At 33.8% G+C, this 20,659-nt stretch overlaps 1 protein-coding gene across 1 annotated transcript; it reads left to right on the top strand.

Annotated features, from left to right (window-relative positions):
• The first annotated feature begins 2,564 nt into the window (after positions 1-2,564).
• On the top strand, positions 2,565-19,724 carry LOC133185701 (zinc transporter ZIP4-like). The gene is made up of 14 exons (XM_061321005.1): positions 2,565-3,146; positions 8,997-9,379; positions 9,972-10,161; positions 12,322-12,439; positions 12,709-12,813; positions 13,299-13,432; positions 13,530-13,707; positions 13,838-14,016; positions 14,375-14,477; positions 16,924-17,045; positions 17,216-17,303; positions 17,470-17,625; positions 17,794-17,981; positions 18,200-19,724. Exons 1-14 carry the CDS (start codon positions 2,892-2,894, stop codon positions 18,338-18,340), a joined length of 2,340 nt encoding a protein of 779 aa, XP_061176989.1. The 5' UTR covers positions 2,565-2,891; the 3' UTR covers positions 18,341-19,724.
• Positions 19,725-20,659: the final 935 nt, after the last annotated feature.

Genomic DNA, 20,659 nt, shown 5'->3' with positions numbered 1-20,659 from the left:
AGAGATATTGAATGGGTGGTTGAATGTTGCTCTTCATTAAGTGTACTACAAAGTTGTACACCAGATGAGAGACGGTAAATTAGTACTGGTATGCAATAAAGAGAGAGATGCTGCAAATTGATACAATGGGATATGTTTAAAAATATTTTAAAAGATAAAAGCATCAGTTTTTATAAAGTCACTCCTGTCCCACTTAAGAGGTCTGAGCACAACTTGGAGAAGCACCTCCCTCACACTGTTTGATGTTTTGTCTGCAACAGCACAACCACTGGAGCGGAGCACTAAATCTTATCCAATGATACCGCTATGCTATTCAAATTTGTGGGGTTTTTTTCAAACTTTCTACATGAACATATAAAAAGTAGGTGTGAGAGTTAGGTTAATCCTCTTGTTTGTGGAAACTGGTTAATTTCCCTAAAGCAAAATTATGATACAAGACATTTTTAAATAGTTAAATACATTTACATGTAAAGTGCATTGTACAAAATATCTTACCGTGCGGGATTTTTTTCTCTCAAAATTTTAAATACAACGTCCATGCATTTAATATTTGTGGACTGTTTCACAACATTCACAATATGCCAAGAACCTGTAAAGAGGTAATAGTAAACTTTTCTTCAAAGGAACAATCGTTTCAAATCCAAAGTCTAGGTTTTAGTTTTGTCGAACAAAATATCAGTACAACTGCATAATAAATTACATCAAATTGAATGTGCATCTGATTTAGTTCAGCCAAGTTTTCTACTTGCATTGTGCTCCCCAGGGCCCCGTTTTACAGAACTTATGACTTAGACCAAAATATAATTTTGCGAATAGCTTCCTATCTTACATAAATTGAAGGTGCTTTTATTCTTTTTTTTTAATCTTATTATGCTAGCAATTTTTAACAGAACCATTAGTTTCACAAGATTTAGCAATCAACTTAAGTATTTTTAGTCTTAGTCGTGGGTTCTTTTATTAACGGACCCATGTTATCAATGTCTCCATTTGCATCCTCTGTGAAAACGACGACAAGGTTTTTTTCTAAGGATCCAAATATATCACCGGCTCAATATCCTCTTCATCTGATAATTTGCTTCTCCTCAAACGTTTTATAAATTCTTATGATTGTTTCTTTGCTTTCCTCTTTGAATAATTTAGAAAGAAACAGTTTCATATGGTATGTGTGGTCGCTAGCGATTTTAAATATTTTGACTTTTTCCATTAGAGGATAGATGACTGTATGTGTAAGGCCTTTAAAGGCCTTTATCAATATAAGTAAGGCCTTTAAAATTTCATGTTTAAATACAATTTTTGTTTTGCTTCAAACGTTTATCTCTCTAAGTATATGACAGGGTGTCTTAGGACCCTATTTCAAAAAAAAAAAAAAGAATATTTAAGAAATAAATAACAAGGTTACAAAAACTTCTGGGAATGAACTTGGTTGGTCACGTGATCAAATCCTTTGAAGCCCGACTACGGACACTTGTTTCGTATAAGGGGTCACCCCCTTAATTTTCTTTCCACAAGGTACCTAACTTAATTTCAGGCACCCCCTCTTCAAGCTCGTATTTTGTAAATATAATCAATCATAAACCTACTTTAAAATGACATCGTTCGCTTTGAGAGACTTTTTTCTTGTCAAATAAATCGTTTCAGACGTCTCTGGTTCAGACGCCTCTTTATTGTATGACAAGGTCATTGTATCGACCATAAAACTTCCTATTTGATGACTTCAAACGAAACTGTTGATATCCTTGTTTCATCAACTTGTTTGTCAATAGCTTGCCTCGTTTAAGAAATTGATCATTCGTATAGCATGCTCTTGCGTATCGAATCAAATGGGAGACAAAACCCCATGCAGGTGATAAGGGTATATTGCTACATAATTATGGGAAGTTGACAATTGAAAAATTGAAGTCATCACGTTTATCATAAAGCTTAGGTTACCATTTAAGTCTTTTTCTGGTAATATTCCAAATATGAAACAAATGTGTCAGACTCTGTGGTATCTTTTATTTCAAGCGCACTGGGATATATCGAGTAGACATATGAATGAAAGTAACTATTTTTAATTGATAATACGTCATCGATATGTCTAAATGACGAGTTGAAGGCCACAGCTAATTTCTTCCTATTCATATTTCACAATGCTTTGATCCGATTTTTATTTGAGGGAGGGGGTGTTCTTTTTGTACAATTTTTCCAATTTTATAGCTTGTATAGATTTTCTAACTTAAATCATGGGTAAAAGCTTAATAGAAACTTTTTTTTAAGAAAGTGAATAAACATGATACCTTAAAAAGAAATAAGAGAAAAATACGATATATTTTCAAAATGAATTTGAAAGAAATTAAAATTCAGAATAAATTACATGGTGGTTACATGTTATCCATTATTTCTCTCTACAACATTTACATATAAGTGTGTTCTGGAACGAATGATTTATCAAGTAGATTCGTCAGTCAAATGAATTCTTTACATTCATCTGTTAATATTCATGACGAATTGTATTAATCAGTGGGTTTACCTGTCTTAATACAGCGAATTAATTTTATTCCCGTTCTTTAAATGTGCTGCTATCCGCTTTCTAATTAAAGAAACACATTATGAGTGAACACGGCTACAACATATTGTTACCTGCTGATTACCTGATGTCAATTACTGTTGTAGTAATCTACGCACATTCATTGTCACGCATGGTTGCACGATGCAGTTGACATGTCCCCAGATGAGTTTATAACTGTCGGGGGTAACGTCATTGAATAGCGTGTCACTGGAGTCGATCAAAGCAATAGAGACAAAACGGGCGTGGATTTAAATTCTCAAACTCGTGCTATAAAGAAAGAAAGCCAGACGTTTTGGACCCCTTTTGTGAGGGATAGACAACTTTTATATTTCTCCTTGAAAACATGGCTCTTTTATGTGGTATTTTACTTTTGATAGTTTTTCCGTGTGTTTATAATGTTGAACTGGACATTCACGAGGACCATGTAGAAATGATGTTGGATCCTTTTGATCGTCTTAAGGATTTACTAGATGTACACACTAAAGGACTAAGTTTACTTAATGTAAATAAGCTAATTCAAAAACTTTCCTCGCGGATTCATTGTACAACACAGACAAACCCACAGGTGTCTGGTGCCCCAACCTGTGGACACTCTCTGGTAAGTAAAAAGTATATATAGATACTCTGTACTGTGGCTTTTGTTGTAAATAATGGTCAGTACTAATAGCAATTCCCTTGTGAATTGAGGTTTTTGTCATTGTCCTAAGATCCATTAAATTTACGAATATTGTCATTCCCCAAATCCCTGTGAACCCAAAACGACAATCAAGCATGGAGACCCCTTTGTAGCTTTTGTGTATTTATGTTTATTTAGAAGGAATCATGGGGATTTATTTACTTTTAATCTTCTTAATACTATCATTCATGACCACACGGTGTGAAAAACGTGAAACTATGCTCTATAATGTGAAAATTACCAGACGATGTATGAAACAATTTTTCTAGCTCGACGATACCATTTTGGAAATTAATTCAAGTCAGAAAATCACTTTTGAAAACATGCGGAATGAATAGCAAAATAAACGAAGTATTTTCTTTTCCGTCTTACTGTTAAAACGATTGATAAAGTAGGTCATTTTTTTAAAAAAGTCTTCATGGTTTATTGAATTCAGCAAAGGTGTTACATGTATTCTTATATTCCATTCAAATTACATGTGGAAAAGCTAAGCCCATGGCTCTGAATCAGGCAGAAATCCATGTCAAAATTATTTTGCATTTGGACAATCTTTACGATATTTTTAAAGTAAAATAGCGTTTACAAGAATCAGTCATGGAAATCAATTCTTGATGGATGATTTTCACTCGGCATTACGTTCAGTCATTCACCATCTGTGGTTGAATGCGTCATGTTAGTTTACAGCTTTCGACAATATTTGAGAAGTCTTTTATGGAATAAAAGACCATACACCAAAACCTCAGCCAATAGACAGAGACTCTCTCTCTCTCTCTCAATACATGTATATATACATGTTTATAGATATAAAGATGGTCATAATTAATTGGAAGCTGTTGCGTAAAAAATCATGGCATCCAGAAACTCCCAATTTGGTACACGGAAGTTGATGAACTGTAAAACGATACGATTCTGTCCTAAATCCGTCACGAGGGACAAATGAGATTCTTTGAATTAATTTCAATTTCGCTAATTAAGGTGTAACAAATGTAATTGTTGGTAGCGAGATGCCCTCAGGTCACCTTCGTGTCCTAGTTGTACAGGATTTTGAACCTATATTGTACAAAAAGTTACCTTTTTCATTACCATGTGACGTATTTTTTTTTTTTTTAGAAAAATAGAGAACATTGACATAGTTATACGGTTTATGAAGAAAGTACAATTGCATCGTAGTACGTGATAATGAAACTATTTTTGTCTGCTTTGTACGGGGGGTGGGGTGGGGGGATGCAATAAGTACAATAAACTTGTAAAAAAAAAAAATAGTAAATTGTTGAATAGAGGTAAAATATACGTACAACACAGACGTAGACTATTCTTGTTTATTTGCAATTTTTGTCCAGTGACCGAATGAATAGAACACATCATGAAATTGTTTTTGACTTATCAGTCGGAATTAAATAATCCATAGTTTTCAAATGATTGATGTGTTTTCGTTTTATGTTTATGGGGCCGATAGATTCATGTAGGGCCTAACCCCTTGCGTAACATGCATTACATGACGTCACATGACAAGTATGTGATTAGTCAAACGGTTGTAATCACCATAAACTTATGTAATATCATTTATTTACAATGTTATTGCTTTGATAATATACAGAAACTGCCTGTACTATCAATCTAATTGCTCCAAGACTTCTGAACTCCAAAGAAGAATGCATTTTCCTGTAGAGCACGCTATGTTAATTAAATTCAAAATCGAATACTAGCTTTTCAACCAAAATAGTGTAAATGATATCGACAACCCCTTTTTTCATTATAGAAACAACAAAATTTAGGCACAGTTCGCTATATTTTTAGTAAAACATGATTTTCTAAACGACATACTATAAATTGTTGACTCACTGACCCTAGCAGATGGAGTCTTACTTGAAAATCGTGCTGGACAATTTGTACGAATTGTCATTTGTCACGGAACTGCTTTAGGCTGCACGATTTCACGTAACCTCTGCTTCCGAAAAACAATGTATTGTCTACTAAATGATGACAATTTGAAACAATTAAGGCTTGTCATTATATGTCACATTATACTAATTAAGCGACATCCACACAGACATGACCAATGTGCCTAGCTGACCACACATTGTTTTCTTACTCATACTGCATGGCATGTCAAACGTTGCAATATTCAATCTTTTCCATTTGTATTGTATACTTTTCCATTTGTATTGTATAATTTTTAATCTGCTTTGTAAAATTTTTATTTGTATTGTACAATTTCCCATCCGTATTGTATAATTTCTCATTTGTATTGTATAATTTTCCAATTATATTGTATACTTTTCCATTTCAATGTATTGTATAATTATACAATACAAATGGAAAATTATACAATACAAATGAGAAATTATACAATACAAATGAAAAGTGATAGAATACAAATGGAAAATGATAGAATACAAATAGAGAAGTATACAATGCAAATGGAAAATTATAGAATACAAATGGAAAATTACAGAATACAAATGGAAAAGATCAAATATTGCAACGTACGTCTGACATGCTATACATACTGCGAGTCGTCGCTAAGATGGACTTTATAAATTAACAATTTGAGCATTATTAATGTACTATGTAATCTAACAAAACCAGTTTCTTCCACAGGAACTTGGGATGGGATACCCCCCCCCCCCCGGCTTTTCGACTTATTTCTCATAATTTTTCTATGAGATATTTCGAAGTTATCCGATTGAAAAATCCAAAAAATAACTTAAAACAAACACGCTGACTGACACTAAAAAAGAAGTATCGGTCAGTGTGATTTTTATCGAAATTAGTTAAGGTTATACTTTGATTTTTCAATAGAAGTACTTTAAAATGTGTCATAGGGAAATATTTTATGAAAAATAAGTCGAACCGTCCTGGGGGCACAGAGGAGAAGGGTAGGGTGGGCCCCTTCCCCAAGCACTAGTGGTTCCTACAACGCATGCATGTAATTGTTTGGTTTGCTGTCGTTTACTTTCCTCACTTTAACTCAATTTGGCGGAATAACTTTTGTATTTGTATACGGACGACTCCTGTAGTTCATGGCTATGAAAGCTACTTAGTTGTTGATAGCTATTTCGATAAATATTGCAATCACGAACCCATTGAATTAATTCTCAACAGAATTAAAAAAAAAAATTCCAAAGGCTATCCGTGGGAGCAGTTGTTGACCTTGTCTGTTCAATTTTACATACACATTATTCCAGTATATATTTTAACCACACACGTGATGTGATCATATTTTATTGACAATTAAAATGATCAGAAGCAAGTTCTGTCAACTTTCTAGTTCCTCTCCTCAATATAACACACTAAATATGATACCGGTATTTGAAATAAAGATTAATTTGTTGAGAACGTTAGGAGCTGAATGAAATATTTACAAATAATCCTTCTCATAACAAACACATCCAAATTATATACGTTTAATTCTTTGCATTAATTGTCTACATATACATGTTACATCAAAGTATTATATTTTTTTAAAGAAATAGTTTTGAATTTCTTAAATTACAAAACTTAACAAAGGAACGTGTTAGGTAATACAGTTTAGAGGCATTTCTTGTGTGTGTCTAGAACATTATACACATCATATGGACTGTTTGTGCAGTCTGTCGACACAAACGTTTTATTTTTCACAAGAAACGAGTACATTTTTCAAAAAAAAACTTTTTACTGGATAATGCTCCAGAAGAAAACTCGATCAGAATCGCGCTATCATATTATCACATTTTTCCATATTTACATTAATTAAACAGAAAAAATTAAATTGAATTAAATTTGGAGGTATACTTTATGGGGATAATAGTTAAAACAAACAAACGAATGCTAAGCTAGCATATTCTTCTGTCACGGGTCAGGAACAAGTTCAAAAAAGGGGACAGTTCCCTACAGCGGATATTTAAAACACTCTCCATAAAGGACAATAAGCTTTACTACTTAACTGCTTCTACATCAGATAAATAGACTACTTTGAGAACAACCTTGATAACGAACAATATGACACGGGTCAGAAGTTAGCAGCAATACTTCTCCGCTCTAGTACATGTAACAGACACTGTACAGAATTTACGGACTCTCTTTTCACTAATTATTTTGTCCTTTGAGTTTCAATTGAGAAAATTACATCATATAATGGTAAAAATATTGAGTCGGTCCAATTCATATACCTGTTATTCACCCCAAGCATAAATGTTCAAAGATAACAGTCTTGATGAACAGAAATCACCGCTATTTAAATTGGAAACCACATAAAAATAATGTATTCAGTTATTTTATCTTGATTTAATATAATGTTATTGAAAATACTTGAATTGATTACAATTTATATATTCAATTTTAACATTGAAGGGCGGATTACTTTATCTTGTAAAAGTAGACATGGAATTGAAATCTTCAGTGTGCTGTATACTGGGTCCTTAAGGTATAACTTCTAGAAAATTTGAAATCAAATTATTCCCCAATAAGAAAATTTAAACATGATTTTTTAAAAACCTTTTACAACCTTTCCGTATGATAAATTGAATAAGAGACTACATTTTTGATGACTGCATATTTAATCCATCTAGTACTGTATTTTAAAGCAATCCCTCAAAAATTATTGAAGCGGAAAGATGCAAACGATCTGAAACTCATAATGATAAACTCAGATACCAAAAATCAGCTCAATATTTACAAGCGTCTTGGGGGGGATCCAGAACCAAAGGAGAACTGACAGAGAGAGACAGACAGGGGTAAAACATATTTTGCCCTCTGGTTTACCGTAAGGGGGTGCCTGTAAAATTGAACTCGGAAATATATACGTTTTGTGATTAGTCATCCAGAATTTATTTTGTTGAACCATTTGTATTCTTGGCAGAAGTATTCTGAAGTATAAATATTAAGAAAATGCTAAATTTTCTGATTAACAATATCCAATAGATGTCGTCTTTGGGCACCAGGTCTTCCAATAATCTGATGGAATTCCCATGGGTACTTATTATGCCCCTTTCTTATCTGACACGTTTTTGTATTCTTGTTCAAACACGTCAACATGAAAAGAAGTCCCAAGTGCACTGCTTTAGCCTTCAATTCCACATTTAACATTAGTTTTAACAATTTACAACATTGATTTTCATTCATAAGTTGATTCGATACATATCCCGATTCCATCTCTGCTGTTGTTAAGATTTCAAGTTTGTTGCATTCAATTTTGAATCTGACCATTGTTTGTTATTTTCATTTTTATAATTATAATAAATGTAAAAACATTAAATGGAATAAAAATTTAATTTTAAATTTTATCTGTTTGGAAAATTTAAGAGATCATTAGGCAAGCATGTCGTTCTAGATTGACTTGAGACAGGCTATATTACTTACTAAAATATAAAAAGGAACTCATTTGCTTTACCAGTGGAAAAAAAATAATCCCAGATAAGAGCAAGTATACAAAACAATTTTTGTTCTTAATGAATGTACATGTATTTAAATAAATGTAATTTCTTATACATGTATTTAGCTGAGTATTGCATATATCTATCCCTACAGTCATGTATTTTTGCAAAGACAGTGTTTCTGTGTTTGAATTTTAGTGTGCATGTTTACCTTTAATAATTCCTTTCCATCTTTCAGAGAGTCTTTTGAACGCCTCAGTGTATTCCGTATCTTCTATTTTTGTTGATACACCAGAAGTTGTACTCTAAATTTTCCTCTCTCTTATTTAAGAGTCTTTCAAGAGTTTCTACTTAATAAGTGTATTCTAAAGTATTTGCTAACATATTGTACCCTCAATGTTCCTTTGTCATATTTCAGTGTATATCTGGAAATGACGTTTTTAACTACCTTGGTCTAGCAGACAAAGATGAAGTACTGGAATCCAGTTTCGGGGACTTATCCAATCTTCTGGTGTACTATACCTCGATCGCCAAAAATAACTGCGGTCAACCGGTGACCATCAATACTGGGTCATCCAAGAAATTTTATAGTGACGAGCTTACCCGATTTTTCACAAGAGGTGAACTGTTATTGACGTCATTGACAGCCAAAACTCTACAAGAAGCCATCGATGAATTAAATGATATATACGAGTCTGATGATGAAAAAGATGATGATCATGATGATGATCATTCAGATGAACATCAAGACGGAGACAATGACCATTCTCATGAGCATAATGATGAAATGACGACTAAAGAGTAGGTGTTTAATTAAGAATTGTTACGTAACAGTCATATTAACCAGAAGCACAATACTAGCATTTGTATGGACAATCGTTAACCCATAAAGGGGCCACTTCCTGATTTTCATCTTGAAACATAAAGTATTTACAAAAATTAAAATCACCCCAGCAATGCAATAAAGTTTAACTTCTACAAAGATAAAATTGATGGCTCTGAAGTTTTGATGACACTGCAGGTAAATTTTCAAAAACATCACTCACAGATTGTACTGTTAAAGCGAATGAATTCATAAAATAGTCGTAAATAATATTTTACAAGTTCACCATGTATGACGAAAAGGCTTTAAAGTTTTAATGGGAATGTTAGTAATTTCAGACGCATGATTTTGCTGATAAAAGCCATTTCAGAATAAAAATTGTGCTAAAATGTATCCCTTTTGGATTTGTTAAAATATTAACTTCGAAACAATCCCCAAAAGATTAATTCACCAGTGTCTAAAATACCTCGTATCGCTGAGATTCTAAGAATGATTTTTATGAAAGTACATGGTATTTTTACATTTATACATCTTGTTATCATGGAACAAAACATTTTCTCTGTTTCATAGCAGCCATACTGATGACCATGGTCACCATCATGATGACGATCACGTGACAGCACCTACCACGGTCCATGATGACCAGTCGACTGAGTCAGTTCACGACAGCCATGAGCATGATAATGATCACGATAGCCATGAACAGGACAGTCATGAACATGATGATGATGACCCCAAAGTCAACCTTCATCAAACCAAAGTTAGTGAATTGCATTTTTAGTTCGATGAGTTGAAATGAGCCTATGCCACAGTTCTGGTTTCGGCGTCCCAAGTTTTAATTTTTCAAAGAGGTCCTAAATGTATGAGCTTGACCATGCAAACTTGCATTAAATGATATATCTACGGATGAACACTACCATATTTACCTAAGACCCTGTTCTGACTTACGCTTTTTAGCTCACCTGAGCTGAAAGCTCAAGTGAGCTTTTCTGATCACCCGTTGTCCGTCGTCCGTCCGTCTGTCCGTCCGTCTGTAAACTTTTCACATTTTCAACTTCTTCTCAAGAACCACTGGGCCATTTTTAACCAAACTTGGTACAAAGTATCCTTGGGTGAAGGGAAGTTTAAATTGTTAAAATAAAGGGCCAAGTCCCCTTACAAGGGGAGATAATCAAGAAAAGACAAAAATAGGGTGGGGTCATTAAAAAATCTTCTTCTCAAGAACCACTGGGCCAGAAAAGCTGAAACTTATGTGGAAGCATCCTGGGGTAGTGTAGATTCTAAATTGTTCAAATCATGACCCCCAGGGGTAGGTCGGGGCCACAATAGGGAATCCAAGTTTTACATTGAAATACATAAGAAAAATCTTTAAAAATCTTCTTCTCAAGAACCACAGGGCCAGAAAAGCTGAAACTTATATGGAAGCATCCTTGGGTAGTGTAGAATCTAAATTGTTCAAATCATGACCCCCGGGGGTAGGGCGGGGCCACAATAGGGAATCCAAGTTTTACATTGAAATATATAGGAAAAATCTTAAAAAATCTTCTTCTCAAGAACCACTGGGCCAGAAATACTGAAACTTATTTGGAAGCATCCTGGGGTAGTGTAGAATCTAAATTGTTCAAATCATGACCCCTGGGGGTAGGGCGGGGCCACAATAGGGAATCCAAGTTTTACATTGAAATATATAGGGAAAATCTTAAAAAATCTTCTTCTCAAGAACCACTGGGCCAGAAAAGCTGAAACTTATATGGAAGCATCCTGGGGTAGTGTAGAATCTAAATTGTTCAAATCTTGACCCCAGGGGATAGGGCGGGGCCACAATAGGGAATCCAAGTTTTACATTGAAATAAATAGGAAAAATCTTAAAAAATCTTCTCAAGAACCATAAGACCAGAAAAGCTGAAACTTATATGGAAGCATCCTTGGGTAGTGTAGATTCTAAATTGTTCAAATCATGACCCCCGGGGATAGGGCGGGGCCACAATAGAGAATCCAAGTTTTACATTGAAATATATAGGAAAAATCTTAAAAAATCTTCTTCTCAAGAACCACTGGGCCAGAAAAGCTGAATCTTATATGGAAGCATCCTGGGGTAGTGTAGATTATAAATTGTTCAAATCATGACCCCCAGGGGTAGGGCGGGGCCACAATAGGGAATCCAAGTTTTACATTGAAATATATAGGAAAATCTTAAAAAATCTTCTTCTCAAGAACCACTGGGCCAGAAAAGCTGAAACTTATATGGAAGCATCCTGGGGTAGTGTAGATTATAAATTGTTCAAATCTTGACCCCGGGGTAGGGCGGGACACAATAGGGAATCCAAGTTTTACATTGAAATATATAACTTAAAGAAAAATCTTTAAAAATCTTCTTTTCAAGAACCACTGGACCAATAAAGCTGAGACATATTTGGAAGCATCCTGAGGTAGTGTAGATTCTAAATTGTTCAAATTTTGACCCCGGGATTAGGGCGGGGCCACAATAGGTATATTAAAAGGGAGGAAATCTGGTAAAGAACAGCATGGCCAAAGTTACTCAGGTGAGCGATGTGGCCCATGGGCCTCTTGTTTAATGACCGGTTAAGATTTTTGGAAAATGTTTATTCCCAAATTTTTCGATAAACCATGTACATGCATTAATTTTTCACGGATGATACATCTATTGAATATTCAGTTGCAATAGGACTTTCCATTACTTATAACGTTCGTTTAGATCAGATTCATAATTCATAATTTGATTACCTATGTTTGCATTTCATAAGAATTCAGTATAATTTTGGTTATTATGTTATTATTGTATAATCAAAAAGAGAGAAAGACATACTGGGAAATTCATCAGCATGATAATTAAAATCTGAAAAGGATACATTAATTAATCAAAATATTGTTTTCTCACGCTCTGATGGGTTTTCTGTAGTGTTTGAGTGCAGGTCGGCTATATGACGAGATGTACAAAGATCCACTAGAGGACGCTTTTGGTGATGAGCACGATTTAGAAGCTCTATCTCAACTGCTTCTCTATCACATGTTGTCAGGTATGCATGAGTTTACTTTGCATTTGCATAATGATGTACAACTCAAGAAATACCATCCAGGAATGAACCATTAGGGGTGTACCTCCCCTTCCCCCTTCCAGTATTTAATCAATGCCTTGTTCCGAAATGATCAAAAACATTTTAATTCACTTTCAATGTTTTCAAGCAAAAGAAAGCGCTTTTTGTTGACAACCAGTTAATTAGTAATAATAATAAATAAGTAATAATTTTCACATTTAAAGCTTACTCTGAATATTACTTTGATATAGGGGATAAGGTGATGAGTAACTGTCGTCTGCTACCGAGGAAGAACTACATCGAGAACGGTCTTCTCCAGTACGTCCATGCCTTCAACAACACTATCAAGAAGACGGGTAAGAAACCATTGAAAATGAGACACACATGATCCTAAGTAAGTCATAATTTGTCTGCACTACAGAGCTCTTTATGCATTTGTTTGAATTCATCTGCATCCTGTTGTGCAAATTTGTATCTTGATAATCTCTGGAAATTTCAATGTGAAAAAGAACATACTTTAGTCCCCAGTTCAGATTTTAAAAAATGCTAAATTTTCATTGCATTAGATGTGATCAAATTATTTTGATGAATTTTCTACAAACATCTTTATTAATTTCATGTTGTATGATTCAAATAGCTAAAGTAAATAAATTGTATAAGATGATCAGTCCTCATTTGATAGAAAATTATAATAAACGAAATTGAATTTTGGATTTTTACCATTGAGGCAGTTGAGTTCATATTCACAATTTGTATGAAGACTTGCTGAGTATATAAGTTATTTGAGGAAGGGTTGTAATGCTGAACTTCTCGAAGTAAGAATTTTTCCTCCGTTATCTAGAGCTGGAGAGTTTGCTGACTACTCTCGGTTTGGTACAAGCAAGCCAGGCAATGACAGAGACGGGGGCCAGTCATGATGGACATGACCATAGGAGACGAAAGAGGGCTCTTCCAGATACACCGTCTGTTACATTTGTAAGAAAATAAACGTACATGCAGTTAAAAAAGGTCGTGAAATTTGAATTCTCCTTTAACATTCCTAACCTACATACCAATATCTCTTTTTTTTAAGGCCAAAAAATGCTACAATGCGAATGAGATTATGGCCATCTACAATTCAAGAAACACCGATACCTTGTCCAAACAAAATTTCCTGGACCTATGTCCATCTCTAATATACCAACAAGTAACAAAGGCATGCGCACCGCTTCCCAAGGAAGGGAAAAAACACCATCTGGGAACCGCTGAAGGTTGGTAACTCTGATATGGTTTGAGTTTCTTTCTTCTGTACAGTGTTTCTGTACAGTGAGTCAGTGTTGAATGAAATTGCTTATTTTCAGTGTTAAATCAGTATTTTTTAAAAATCTTTTTTCTTTGTAGCCTACGGGTACGGAACTGTGGCTGTCTTTATCGTCTGTCTCTGTGCAATAGGGGCCATACTCTTCATACCGCTGGCCAACACCATTTGTCTTAACACCTTTGACTATGTCCTGGCTGTCTTTCTCGGACTGGCTGTTGGAACTTTGGTTTCTGATGCTATTTTGCATCTGTTTCCAGCTGTAAGTGGACCTTAAGCTATTAGTGGTAAATTGGAACATCATGGACATTCGAAAAATAAAAAAAGAATAGATACGTTTTGCCCATAAGGAGTGGGAAAAAATTATTGATCATTACAGCGTAAAATGATCTTACATTCTTTTTATCCCTATCCCATTTTAGAAAGAAATGCAGTGCCTAAGACGATCGCTGATGATTTTTTTAAAATCAATATTTTCTGTGAAATATAAAAAATTTTATTTTATATATATATATATATATATATATATATATATATATATATATATATATATATATATATATATATATATATATATATATATATATATATATATTAATTTTGCATTTCTGCTACTTCAGGCGTTTGGTTTACACGTTCATTCTGAGGATGAGCACGCCCATGCTCACGGAGATGAGGTTGTTATGGAGCCCTATGTGGGATACGGACTAGCCGCTATGGCAGGTTAGATATAAAGAACATTTCTTGTTTAGGACGGCAACTTAATGTTTGTTCATAATACCCTTGTATTAATCAACCGTATTAATTTTTTGTATCAGTTGCAACAAGCATTATTTTTTCTTTAAACTTGGTACTTTTTTAAACAATGTATTGGTGCTGTAATAGACTCCCCTGTGAAAATATTGATCAACTATCGTAGAAATCTTTTACTCCAGTAGTACTTAAACTTTACACGACGAAACCCCTTGTCAATATTGGTAAGGTACTATAATTTATTCTCTTCGACCTGTATTGTGTTCGATGATGGCTATGGTTTTGTTGCGTGTCATTATGCTATTTTAAAAGTGATTTGGGTTCAATTCCAGGTCATGGGTAAATGTTATGTATTTAAAGAATTTAACGATCCATCAAGTTCTGTTAATGTTCGGGTTCTAAAGCAGTCAGCTGGTGTTGACTACTTAATTCTTGGTATCAGGTTTATTTTTATTTTTATTTGTACGTACACGTTAATAGTACTGTGTAAAGATATATATTACATAATGTTCATACACAAATGGGATTAAGGTTCGTGTCTATTCAAATTTTCTAATGTTCGAGTTTGTAGGCTTTTCGAGATTTCGAACATAGGCACTCCCCAGATTAACTGGTAAATAAAAATATACTAGTATATGTATATACATGTAGTATAGTAGATATATTTACTATTCTAGTATATGTATATACATTAAGTGTACATGTCGTAGATATATTTTTATTTACCAATAAAGCTTGGGAGTGCATATGATTTCCAATAATAACTATAGAAGTCGATTGAGAAATAATTTACACTGATCACGATAATTTACTTTTCCTATCTAAAATCACATGAAGTTAGCTTTAGCTTTAAAATTTAAATATATGCAAAAATACATTTGTTGTAGAATTGAAAAAAAAAAGAATATCCCTTTTTTATTTTGAAGATGCTTCAGTTGACTAAGCACAAGTCGTCTGAAGTGATATTGAACAAATTCTACAAAAAATTGATAGGAAAATTGATTGAAATTATGACAAAACTTATTAGATGCTGTTGAACACAGCGAAGATTTGACTTGCAATTTCATGTAAATGTCCAGAACAAGATTTATTCATTGACACTCCCTTTGCTGTCAATCGTTTATACAAAAAGACTTTGTTTATTTAGAAAAAAAATGTTTACATCAGTTTTCGTCTTGACAATTATTTGTGTTAGGGGTTATTCTGGAATATGGTTTTCACCTCTTTCCCCAAGATTACTATCTTTTTTTAAATTTAAAATTCTTATTAGAAGTTATACCCGTATTAATTAGTTTAGAATTATTATGTACTTATATATAGTAAATGCCGATGTTTTTCCAATAATAACCTGCTTGGAAAAACATGGATCATATCTTCATATTGAGATCACTTGATGTCAAGGGGTAATATTTACATCAGATCTCTCTATTACAAAAAGGAAATCGGATGCTAAAATTGGTTGTGGACAATATAATGAATTATGGTGAAAAATACTTGTTAAGTGTATAAATATCTTATTTGATGTATATGAGGGTTTTTACCAATCACGCAGCATATGATGATTTTTGCAGATTTACGTTTAGATTGGATTTCACCTCATAAACAAGTTTTCATCTTCACTATTCACTAAAATGTGTGCTTTTCTACACAAACCACGAAACATTGACAAGATTTATTTCATGATAACTTATTTTCAGACAAAAAATTATATATTGAAATTCACCTGTATGAAAGAACGTCTTCTTGTTGATAATACCTTTTCTTACCTGTTCTTTAAGTTTTAAAGGAAATCTGTTTCTACTAAAATTTTTAAATTACATATGGGTTCATTCCAGACACATGCAAATTTGAAATTTTGAGTCAGTTAAATAATATTTTGACACTTGAGATTAAAAGGGGTACTATTAGACGTTAAAATATATTAACGGATTTTAGAAATTAATCTGTTTTTTCTCTTTTGTTCCCCTGAGAAAGCTATAACTTTTACAAAAATAACGTATATTCTGTGTTATAACGTTTCAAAGGACCGTAATATTCTTGAACACGCTATGTGAATTAAATATCATTGCTGGGATGAAAAGGTATAAATCGTAAACTGTGTTTTCGTATAACAGCAGTAAAAAAAAAAGTCTATTCCAGTAATTCACTGAGGCATTGGATGGTTTACATAATGTTACTCTCGCTTGCGTTGATCTTTATTCAGCATAAATTCTGTCAGAACTATGTAACCTTCTATTAACTGTTTTGGTGGTAAATCCCCCCCCCCCCAATACCCCATAACCTTAGTTTAATATAGTGTTGATGACCCGACTTTTTTTGCACAATGCTAGTCCATCCCAGCACCTTAGTTTTATAGTTTATTGTGACAGACTTTTTTTCATATATGTACATATTTGATCACATTATTCATTGCCAGGTATTTACGCGTTCTACTTCATGGAGATGATGTTCAATTTGTTAAGTAAGGGGGATAACTCCGAGGACAGCCATGGACATTCACACATGCCTACCTTGGACAAATTCGAACTGCACAGTGGTGTACGATTTCATTAATATCCTAATAACATTTTCTGAACCATTTAAAAAATCATAAAAAGTATGCTTTAACCTCTAACTTTAATAACTTGTTATATAATGGATGTGCAAAGAGATACCAGGATACGTACGTAGAAAACATTTGTACTAATGTCTAATATATCTAATTTTAGCAGAAAAATGGGAAGTCGGAGTCACGGTCTGAATTGTACGAAGTGCGAAGTGATTCCGATTCCGAGTACAGAACAAAAGTCGTGTCCCGTAAGTAGAGAGTTTGAGTCTTTACCAAATTTTAAAATTCATGTTATTCCACTCTCGCAATAAGGGTTGTACATGCACATCAAAATAAAGAAAATATATATATTTTAAAATAAAACTTAATATAATGGTGCCAGAGGATAATTAGAAGATTTTTTTTTTCTTTCAGCTGGGGCCAAATCCCTAATTCTGATGGTTTTATTTGGAGACGCACTGCACAATTTCGCTGACGGTTTGGCCATCGGTGCAGCGTTTACCGAGAGTCCGTCAGTTGGTATTGCCACAACCATTACTGTGTTCTGTCATGAACTGCCACACGAACTGGGTACATCATTCCTCATGATATCCCCAAATCTAATCTGACTTAGTATTTTTTGATGTATAGACCAAGTTTCAGTAGAATTTTTGTCTTCATATGTAAACATTTATTTAACTTTCCGTTATCTAGTGGTATTATGAAATCTTTTGACTATTTTTATTTCTTTCATTAAAGGAGACTACGCCATTTTGGTATCCAGCGGCATGTCCAGAGCCCGAGCCCTATGTTTTAACTTCCTGTCATCACTCACTGCTTTTATTGGTCTATACATCGGGGTTTCCGTATCAACCGACGACACAGTCCGGCAATGGATCTTCGCTGTCACTGCTGGACTGTTTCTGTATATTGCTCTGGCAGATATGGTAAGAAAGCCATACCAGTAGTTATAAGTACATGAATTTAAACTACTTGATAATTAGCGATTTTTATATTAAGATACAAGTCGCAAACAATGTATATATCTAATATAAAAATAAACAACATTTAGGGGCCGTAGCTACCTTTGATTCTGTCTGTTCTTCATGTTTTTGTTATCATACTAATAAAACTGCTACTAGAGTATATCATAATTTTTTTGTAGTTGCCACATATGACAAAAGGAGGAAAGGGCTCTCGAGGGAAGAGACTCAGGATGATTATATGTAACAACTTTGGCATCTTTCTAGGGGCGGTGATTTTAGTTCTCTTGTCCTTATTTGAATCCAAAATCAAAGTGGGCTGATTGTTGCAATATTAAATAAATAAATATGTTGTGCAATTAAAATTTTATATCCCCTGAATACATATTTGTTTTACAGTTATGTAATTTTTTTTGAATTTTAAAATATCAAAATGGCATTGGAATGTTTCATATGCAATATACATTTGTACAAACATTGATCAATTCAAAAGAAATTTCTGTGCAATTTAATTTTACCATGTCCATTTATGGAGTTTCCTGTATCATTTTACCTTTTTTTTTGGTCTTTTTCCATTAATTTTATCTAATATCAAAATGTACCATATGCAATGTAAAAAAAATATAATAATCACCCCCCCCCCCCCCATGAAATTTATTCATGAAAGGAGACGTGAATAGCAATGTGCATAGTGTTTATTTTGCGACACATTATACATAATGACAGTGCTTTGTATCAGTCCATAGAACAACTACATTAGATGTTTTTAAAGGTAGAAACCGTAGTAACTGCATTTACCTTCTCTAATTAATTCCTATTTGTTTCTGTTTTCTGTCTGTGATATACCACTAAATATTTTATTGTATTATATCAATTAATGAACCATTTTGTTTTTGCTCACCTCGACGGAGTAATTGTACCCTACATGGACAAAACCTTTTTAGTTGAACTCATTCATCTGGTGTGAGACTGCTTACTTATAAAACGACTTTCGTCGAGGCGAGCTTCTTTATTATTTTATTATCTGTTTTTCCTCCTGTTTCATTTGCCTGAGATTTGAATATTTCATCACCGTGTGTACAATTCATAATACTCGCTGATCAGTTTCTGGGCCGACTGGGGTTTCCAGTGCGCAATATTTCGCGCAGCAGAGTGAAATCAAACGTTTTAACACTCTTTGAGCAATTCTTTTTGCAGAATTCATCAAATTTAACAAAATTCAGAAATCATAGGCTAAAACATTTAATAACATTGTTAAGGAACTGATTTTTTAAACGATTTTTTCAACTTATAGGTAGATGGACGTCGTAGAAGTATGTTTTTGATGTTATGATAAACTGAATTTCTCGGGGGGGGGGATAAAAAATGCTTCAGAAGAAAAATTATAAAATAAATATTTTGTATTATTTTAATTTTTTTTTTATTAAATCCCTAGTTTATGTCATATTTTGTAGTACCAGAGGGGGCATCTCAAAACGTCAAAATTTACGAATTTTTCCGTTTTTATTGAGTACTACGAAATATGTTTGTGCAATTTGCCTTGAAGTGTGAAAGCATTTTATTATTAAAAAAGCTATTTCTTTCTAGGAACAAGGCCGAATATTGTTTGGACTAGCCATGTAACATGTTTGATTATGAATATAACACTTGTATATACGTTTCTTTTTTGCATTTCTACAGAAGGAATAAAAAATGTCAAAGTTCTGAGTTAATCTTTTCTCTTTGATTACCAGTGGTATATGGTATTCGTTTGGGTCACTCGCACCTTCGAAGATGCGAGAGTGCGAAGGCGAAGGAGCGATACTAATACATGTATCGCACTTTCGCCTTCACATTTTTAGCATACTTGATTCTGACCATTTGGCGCGCCCGGGTAAACCGGCGATGACCGGCTACACACTTGATTCTGAGCCGGTATTGCGCACGCATCAAGCCGGGTGAGCCGATTGAGCCGGAAAAATTTGATAGGCTCGGGAGGCTTCAACATGGCGTCCTTGGGGATAGTAGTGTTGAAAGTTGTTTATTTTAAGACGTGAAGCTTTTGATCGAGGTACGCTTGTGAAATGAACGCATATGCAAAATGTGTAGTCTTTTTCTATGCTAAATAATGTTTACGATAGAAATACAATATTTCTATTACTTTACATGAGCCTGTTCGCTTGATTCTAAGAGAGTACCGGGGTTTACCCGGGTTCGGCTCGGCCGCATTCTGTCACAATCAAGTATGCTATTTATTTTTGTGGAACCCTTCAGTTATCGTTATGAGCTAATTTTAATGGGCTAAATTCAGTGAATATTATACAGTTATGGACTCTTTCGGTGGCGAATATGGTTTGTTATTCGCCGAGGTCAATATTGATATTTTTCTGGTGAATAACAAACCATATTCACCACCGAAAGAGTCCATAACTGTATATTATCATATAGTCAGGATTTGAATGAATCAGACACTGAAGGCTGCATGACGATTCCATGTTCATTAACTACATGATTGTAACTTCTGTCGTAGAAAAATAAAAAAAAAAATGTCCAGACTACAACTTATAACTTCCGTGTTTCCCTTTCGGTGTGTGTAAGACATCGAAATTTCTGGAAAATAATCCTGCGATAAACCTGCCTAACAATTTTCCTGCTCATATATA

The sequence above is a fragment of the Saccostrea echinata genome, unplaced genomic scaffold (genome assembly GCF_033153115.1).
Source record: "Saccostrea echinata isolate AGI-Se365-2 ecotype Australia unplaced genomic scaffold, CSIRO_AGI_Sech_v1 ptg000001l, whole genome shotgun sequence".
In the NCBI taxonomy this organism is placed as follows: domain Eukaryota; kingdom Metazoa; phylum Mollusca; class Bivalvia; order Ostreida; family Ostreidae; genus Saccostrea; species Saccostrea echinata.
Note: the sequence above shows the minus strand (reverse complement) of the source record. Positions and strands in the feature narration are given on the sequence as shown.

Bases quoted from the DNA above. Each gene is read 5' to 3' on its own strand.
- LOC133185701 (XM_061321005.1), top strand. From the start codon at position 2,892: ATGGCTCTTTTATGTGGTATTTTACTTTTGATAGTTTTTCCGTGTGTT. The intron at 12,814-13,298 runs GTAAGAAACCAT...TCCGTTATCTAG, and splicing joins CAACACTATCAAGAAGACGG to AGCTGGAGAGTTTGCTGACT. The intron at 14,478-16,923 runs GTTAGATATAAA...ATTCATTGCCAG, and splicing joins CGGACTAGCCGCTATGGCAG to GTATTTACGCGTTCTACTTC.